This window comes from Chiloscyllium plagiosum, chromosome 29, assembly GCF_004010195.1.
Source record: "Chiloscyllium plagiosum isolate BGI_BamShark_2017 chromosome 29, ASM401019v2, whole genome shotgun sequence".
In the NCBI taxonomy this organism is placed as follows: domain Eukaryota; kingdom Metazoa; phylum Chordata; class Chondrichthyes; order Orectolobiformes; family Hemiscylliidae; genus Chiloscyllium; species Chiloscyllium plagiosum.
This window is the reverse complement of record NC_057738.1, coordinates 4,782,072-4,790,262: the sequence shown is the minus strand read 5'-3', so window position 1 is coordinate 4,790,262 and position 8,191 is coordinate 4,782,072. Positions and strand designations below refer to the sequence as shown.

At 38.9% G+C, this 8,191-nt stretch overlaps 1 protein-coding gene across 1 annotated transcript in view; it reads left to right on the top strand.

Annotated features, from left to right (window-relative positions):
* LOC122564340 (GMP reductase 1) overlaps positions 1-1,418 on the top strand; it is a 112,030-nt gene extending 110,612 nt beyond the window's left edge. The window contains exon 9 of the mRNA XM_043719073.1: positions 738-1,418. Coding sequence (XP_043575008.1) covers positions 738-918 — 181 coding nt within the window. The 3' untranslated portion in view covers positions 919-1,418. The remainder of the gene's footprint in view (positions 1-737) is intronic.
* The last annotated feature ends 6,773 nt before the right edge of the window (positions 1,419-8,191 follow it).

Below are 8,191 nucleotides of genomic sequence, written 5' to 3'. Positions count from 1 at the left end.
GGTGATTAGATTAGATTAGATTACTTACAGTGTGGAAACAGGCCCTTCGGCCCAACAAGTCCACACCGACCCGCCGAAGCGTAACCCACCCAGACCCATTCCCCTACATTTACCCCTATGGGCAATTTAGCATGGCCAATTCACCTCACCTGCACATCTTTGGACTGTGGGAGGAAACCGGAGCACCCGGAGGAAACCCACGGGGAGAACGTGCAAACTCCACACAGTCAGTCGCCTGAGGCGAGAATTGAACCCAGGTCTCTGGCGCTGTGAGGCAGCAGTGCTAACCATTATGCCACCGTGCCGCCCTAGTCCCACCTGCCCGTGCTGGCAGGTGGGACTAGATTGGGTTGGGATATCTGGTCGGCATGGACGGTTTGGACCGAAGGGTCTATTTCCATGCTATACATCTCTATGAATCTAACTACTCTGCCTGGAGACAGATTCCTGACGCTTTCTGTATTCAGTCTTATGATTTGTTCTGGAAATTATAATAGCCTTTGCTGAACACTCCTTCCCTATAACATTTTCTGTAATTCTCCTCAGTGATTGTTCTGTTTGATTCTATTTCCTATCTCAGAAATTAGCATCATTAGTAGTTCAAGATATCAATCTAGGCAATTATATTATTCAGCAGATGGAACAAGGAATGGGTCCAATCACTTTATCCTCTCTTGTTCACCTGCAGGCTCTCATCTAACAATGTAGATTACCTCTTATCTTTCTTTTCCATTCAGAGCTTCAGAAGGCAGAACAGTGGAAGTTCCGTACAGAGGAGATGTGGAGAATACAATCCTCGATATTTTAGGGGGAATACGTTCCACCTGCACCTATGTGGGAGCTGCTAAACTGAAGGAACTGAGCCGGAGAACAACATTCATCCGAGTAACACAACAGTTTAACCAAATGTTTTCTTAGCTTCGGCTTTTACGATGAAAAAAATCTGAAGAGTTCCACTCCTGCAGAGATGTCTCATTTAAAAGCTTTGATGCAGTTCAACATAAATCTTCACTTTTAGATAGTACCATAATATTTTGCTGTTTCCCTGGTTTGAAGCTCTTATTTAAGAAAAAGGTTGGACCCATTGCCTCTAGAATCTGAACCTGCAGCTCGGTTTGCACTTTCTTTTCTGCATTGTAAAAAAAGTTCCATAGCTGTGAAACAATTCTTTGCTGGAAGTAACAGCTCAAGATGAAAAATCAGTAACTATTTTAACCAAATTATTTTAAACTATTAAAATTGGGGCACTATTGCCTCATAGACAACAAAACTGAGTTTTGCATACACTGCTCATGAGTATACAATTTTTATGAAACAATAATTTATTTGAATTAATTTAACGATACAGTACTGCTCAAAAAACTGTCTGCGAATGTGGAATGAAAAATTAAATATCTAAAACATAATGGTTCACTTCAGTAATGTGTATTTCCTTCATGTTTAGTAATATTACAGGAGCAGGCTTGCACTTACTAATAAATGAGACAATATCTCATCTAGAGCCCTCTAGAAACACTGTGTGCCAGTTTTAACTTTTTAAACATCATATAGTTTCTTTTTGATATGTCACAGAGATTGAGTTAGTTTTGAAAGACATTCCTAGGGCATAAATAATGAAAGTGGCTGTGTATAGTTCACTTCAATTCCCATTATTAACTCTGTTATAATAATGTCAGTGAGCTCCCAGTCAACCTTTCGTTCACTGGAATTAGGCAAGTGAAGCTGATCAACTTTAAACACAACACAACAGAACAAAACATTGATTAGCTGCAGGATATCAATTTGTAATCCATTAAAATTAGAACTTTTTTTAAAACCTTTAATCCAGATTAAGCAACCAAACTTTGAAATGTGTATCATATAGCAATTACTTAATAAATTATTATTTTTTACCATTGCAACCAAATCAACTCATAACAGCAGCATCAGAAGCACTCCATGGTGCTGATACGTGTGGAAATATTTGTGATTCTTAAACTTTATACAGAGTTGAATTATTTTTCAAAGCAACTTTTGAGTTTTTTTAAACACAACGAATGAGCCAGAGCATGTAGCAAAGATAGCAGCAGAATCCAGCTTTTAATATGAAGGACTACATGAATGTAGAAGTGTACAGGGTAGAATCAATCATTGCTTTTCTCCTGGTTAGTCTTCAGTGTGTGGGAACAAATCTCTCAACATTTCTCATGGACTGCCATTAAATTTCAAACCTGATACTAACACTTGTGAATTTTTCGATATAATGAGCCCTCAACTTGACAGTCACATTCATAACCCTCTGCTTAAAGTGGATCTTCTTTTTGCCCACTCTCATCTAAGTTTGACTTCAAGCTTTCCAGTTAAAGATGTAGAGATGTACAGCATGGAAACCATCCCTTCAGTCCAACTTGTCCATGCCAACCAGATATCCTAACCAAATCTAGTTCCATCTGCCAGCACCTGGCCCATGTCCCTCTAAATCCTTCCTATTCATTTACCCATCCAGATGCCATTTAAATGCTGCAATTGTACGAGCCTCCAGTTCCTCTGGCAACTCATTCCATAAATTGTGGTTCAAGTCCCACCTGAGCAAAATGTTTAGGTCAACACTCCAGTAAAGTACGAAGGAAGTACTGCATATAATTTTAAAAAATACTTGTTGGGATAGGAGTGCCGCAGAAGAGATTATTGATCATCATTGCCTCAAGGAAGTATTGGTGAGCCACACTTTTGAACCACTGCAGCTCATATGTTTTTGTATTCATCGTACTTTAGTTCTCTAGTGGATCAGTACAGCTAAGAGGCTGGTCAAAGTCTGCCATTGTTCTGGAGTCACATTTGGGCAATAAAGATGTCCCCCTCTCAAGGACCTAAGTGAATGAGATGGATTACTATGATAATCTTATGGTTTTGTGATTATTTGAGATTAACATTTTATTCCAGAATTATTAATTCATTGATTTTAAATACCACCAGCTGTCGTGTGGATATTTGAAATCACGTTTTGCTACATTGGTCCAGAGCTCCCAATTACTAGTCTGGCCTCATCACCACTATACTCCTGTCATGAGAGGTGATGAATGATTTCAGATGTAACTTTAAACTGAAGCCCATATGCTCTCTGGTGAGCATAAATGATCACATGCTACTGTTCAAAGAAAAGCAGTGGGATTCTCCCCAGTATTTGGCCTATATTCAACATCCTGAATTCTTATCTGGTCATTATCACACTACTGTTCTGGGAGGTCTGCCAGGTGCACACTGCTGCTGTGTTTAATTACAGTAACCTCACTTCTAAGTATTAGTTAGCTGTAAAGCTCTTTGGGATATCCCACGATTGTGAAAGATGCTACATCTTTTTTGCAGGAACCTCTGCAGAATGAGAACAATGTCCTTTAAATGATAAGTTCCCTGTTAATTTCAGTAGCATCATCTTTTAAAATACCCACATTATCTTTGTATTTTTTTCCCCCAAGTTGAAAGCAGCAGTTGCATACCGCATTATGATTCACAGTTTCTTGGTGAAACAGTTCAGGGAAATGGCAGGTCGCACAACACTAATGACATCGACATATCCTTTAAATACCATAGGATTTCAAGGCAGAGAAAACAGGATAAACTCAGACAATATTAGCACATCAATTTTCTTTACATGATCTGTCTCGAACCAAGCCATAATTTCTTACCGCCCATCCCCATATCCAGTTTAGACTTGACATAAATTGGAAAATTTCAGGTCAAGGGAATACGCATCTCTTTGCTGGTTCCAGGCCCACCCTTTGGTTACAGTAATTCTACATTTCCAAAACAATTGAAAATGTAAGAAGAAAATCATCGCCAGCCGTGTCATAAAATGGCAGTCACTGCAGTAACCTGCAAAGTACATATTTTGTTCAGTGGCATTAAGCCCTGGTCTGAATAGTTTCAACAGAATGCCAAGGTGCAGTATTACTACAGTCGATGAACCATGGGCAGTTGTAGGGCTTGAAGGATAAATTGCATAAGAGAAAGTAAATGTACATTAACACAAAATACAAAGAAGCATCTATGTTTTACTGACAATATTCAGAATCATCTTTGCTCACTGAAAAATAGAACATGATTTTGAACAAATTGTCTTTTTCTTTTACATAAAACCTCTTTTAATGTATGAGCCATGTTACTATGGGCTTGTTTGTATGGTGCAGTCAAGAGAAATCTCCCAAAAAAGTCTCCATTTCAAATAACCCAAGCAGTACATAATTAACCACAACACTATGAACTATAAGTGAACTGCAGTGCTTTGCATCACATGCCAGCATTATTCCAAACCAAGACAAAGGTTTGAACAGGGTTAACATAAAAGTGTATTAAAATAATTTAGAAACATTTAGTTCATGGCAGAAGTTAATTTAACCTCAAAATCCGATGTAGTTTCAGAGTGACATGTTTAACAGTCAGCACCATTAACTTGGAGAGACTGCTTCACCTTATAGCACCAGTTGAAACTGAGGTGACAATACAGAAAACTGCAAGTTCTGTCATTTCCAACTTTTGCCTAAACTGCAAGGTGATATCCTCCCTTCTCTCCAGACAATTGCTGCTATATCCACAACATTATTGCCTATGTTTGTGAAATCTTTCAAGATGCAGAAATTTTTCTTAAATACTTTCTTAAACATAAACGAAGGTTACTTAGACATCATTTCATATTTTGCATACTTCAGTGAAGTTAGCTGCCTTACTTGACCTCTTCATTTCTAATCTTCCAAGCTTCTCTGATAATTCCAGAATTATTCTTTCCATTTGTGATCAATCTCTCATTTGCGACATTGAGATGTGAACAGCATTTTGGCTAGTGTAACTTTTATAATTGTAAGAGAAAATGCTATGAAGTTGTGTTTTTGACGCAGAGCTTTGCTTTTCAGGAGAATCAATTGGGAGTTTGGGCATAGAGTCCAGTTATCAGAATTTCCTTCTGGAGAGACCAAAAACCTCCATGTCCGCGGTCAAAATGTACACTCCTGGTAACCAATGTTTCACAGGAAGTATCAGTTTATAAAATATCTACATGATTCTACTGTTCTAGCTACATGTGTTAGCATTTTGTTATAGTTGGCTTGTGAGTGTTTCCATGCAGCAATATTTTGCTGCTACCTCAGCCTTTCCTGTAATTTCTGCACCATGAGCAAATCTGATCAATTTGCTTTATAATCATTTATATGATTAAAAACAATAGGGGTTCGAGCATTAGAATAAATGTAAAATACTGCAGATGCTAGAGATACGTTCCCCTAATTGAGGTAGCTAGAATATGGGGGGAGCACTCTCATGATAAGGAAATGATTATTTAAGACTGAGATGTTGAGAAATACTGTGAATCTTTGGAATTTTCCACTCCAGAGGATTTTATATCATTCAATATATTCAAAGGCTTGGTGTTACGACCATGTCATCATAACATTGTATATTTTTTAAAGATGTTAATTTTAAATAATACACATAGCATATAAAAATTACTGCCAGATGTTGCACTGCTGATTCTTGTTAGTTTTTTTTTAGATTAGATTACTTTACAGTGTGGAAACAGGCCCTTCGGCCCAACAAGTCCACACCGACCCGCCGAAGCGCAAACCACCCATACCCCTACATTTACCCCTTACCTAACACTACGGACAATTTAACATGGCCAATTCACCTAACCTGCACATCTTTTGGACTGTGGGAGGAAACCGGAGCACCCGGAGGAAACCCACGCAGACACGGGGAGAATGTGCAAACTCCACACAGTCAGTCGCCTGAGGCGGGAATTGAACCCGGGTCTCTGGCGCTGCGAGGCAGCAGTGCTAACCACCGTGCCGCCCACCATTACCAGTTAAAAATCAGACCAACTGACATGTTATCTCAACATCAATCATAAAGGAAACCTTTTAGAATTTGATTATCCTCAGACAACAAGAACTCTAGCCTTTTGACTTTATGGACAATAATGCACAAAATAGCATCCATCTTATGTTTGATTTGTATAATTGTGATACTCCATTTAAGAACCAGAACTTACCATGAACTCAGGGAAAAATTTTCAATTCAAAGAATAGTTTCTTTTCAGAAATCAACCACAGTTCTACCAAAAATCTAGGCAAGCTGCAAAGAGACGTAATCGCAGAACTTGCGAAGAACCAGAAACCGCCTTTCTCACAGCCGCTGTACTTGTTGAACGCCCTTATGCAAGTTACCTCTACTGATTCAGTTACAGAAGCCTTTACAACTGCTCTGTTATGACTTCAAGTTATCAATCCCATTACCTCGTAAAGAGAAATCTTAAAGTAACAAGACCCGTACCAATAATGAAGTCAACGGACTTTCATTTTTAAAACCCCCGTTTATCTATTTTTAGTCTCTGTATTTGTACTCTATCTAATAGCTCTTTACCTAATAGCTTTCAGCAATAGAAGGGTCATAAACTAACCTTTGAACTCACTTGAAACTAAAACTTGTGTTTATTTTTACAAGTGGAAATTTAAAAAACTGAGAGGAGATGAAACAAATTACATTAATTCACAGTTCACTGACCAGGCGGTGGACATGTCTGCTGGTTGCTACATCAGAATTGACAGAAGTTTGGTGTCTCATCAGATAGAGGAATATAGAGAGTAAAACAAAGAATGGCAGGTGCTGCAGAAACTCATTAGGTCTGGTACCATCTCTAAGCAGAAGATAGAGTTAATGTTTTGAGTCCAGTGACCATTCTTCAGAAGCAATAGCAGTTTGGAAGAAGTGGTAATCATGCCGATGATGGCGGTGGTGTGTGGGGGGTGGGGGGAAAGAAGCGAGAAAAAGATGAAAAGAAAGTAGATGGTGGATAGGTGGAGAAGAGGGCCCAGAGAGAGACAGAAAAATGGCTATGTAGACAAAAGGATTGTTTCTCATAAGCCAAGCAAGGGAGTATAGGTAGTTCCAAATGGATTGGCTGTGCTGAAAGATGAGATGATATGATGTTCATCTAGCTTGCATGGAGCCTTACTGGAGAACTGCAGTAGGTCTGAGAACAGAGCAGTGTGTTGCATGGAACTGGAAGCTCTGCCACATTGTTATTTTACAGATAGCACATTTGGTAAAACAGTCTGCATTTTGTCTCCTTAGTGTAGAGGAGATCACAGTGTGAGCAGGGAATAAGGAGACTAGATTGAATGAAGTGCAGGTAAACTGCTGCGTCATCTGGAAGGTGTTTCTGGGGCCACCTTCCACGGTTGTATGAGACAAACCATGGGGATGTGGTGGGAGCAGAGCAGCTGTGGACCAGGGTGTCCCAGAGGAATGATCTCTTGTGGAATGCTGTCAAAGGAGGAGAGGAGAATGTGTATCCAGTGAGGTATCATTGTGGAGCATGTGCCTGAGTTCTATCTGAAAGCATAAATGGGAGAAACAAAATTCAGACTAGCAGATATTTAAAAGAAGGATCAAAATGGGAAGAGAGTTCACTGTCTGAAATTGTTAAACTCTGTATCAAGTTCAGTAGACTATAAAATGCTGAATCAGAAGATGAAATGCTGTTCCTCAAGCTTGTGTTAAGCTTTACTACAACATTGCAGCAAGGACAAACATGAGCTTGAGAACAGGGTGTCGAATCCAAATGGTCTGTAACTGGAAACTCAGGAAGCTTATGAACTGGGAGGCATTCTGAAAAGCCATCACCACTCAATATGACTGGTCACTCTTCCTGATCTAAAGGAGACTGCACTGTGAGCAATGAAACACAGTAGTTAAAACTGAAATAAGTAAAATACACAGTGACTTCGAATGAATGTCTGAGGCACTGGATAGTGAAGACCAGCAGCCAATTCTTATAAAGCAAAGAAAATGATTAGGTAACTATTTTAAGAGAAGACATATTTTGATCAGGAGTCTTAACTCCTGACTTCTAAAGTTTGCACAATGGCAATTGCAATGCACTGTTATTTTCTTTTAAGCTTGTTCCTTATACAATCACAAATTCTACCCTATATTTATGTCGTCTCATTTTTCATTCTTTATTTTACCAATTTCTTCACAAGAACATAATATTACAGAAATCTGATTGTAACAAATTGGTATCACCGTCTTTACTGCATGAAACGTTTTGCGTTATGCCTACTGCGTGTTCTGCAGCTGAACTGCTCAGTTGCCTGATAAATCTATTTGAAGTTAAGTGATTGATACAAAATGCAAAATAAAAGAACTGGAAACAAGCAAC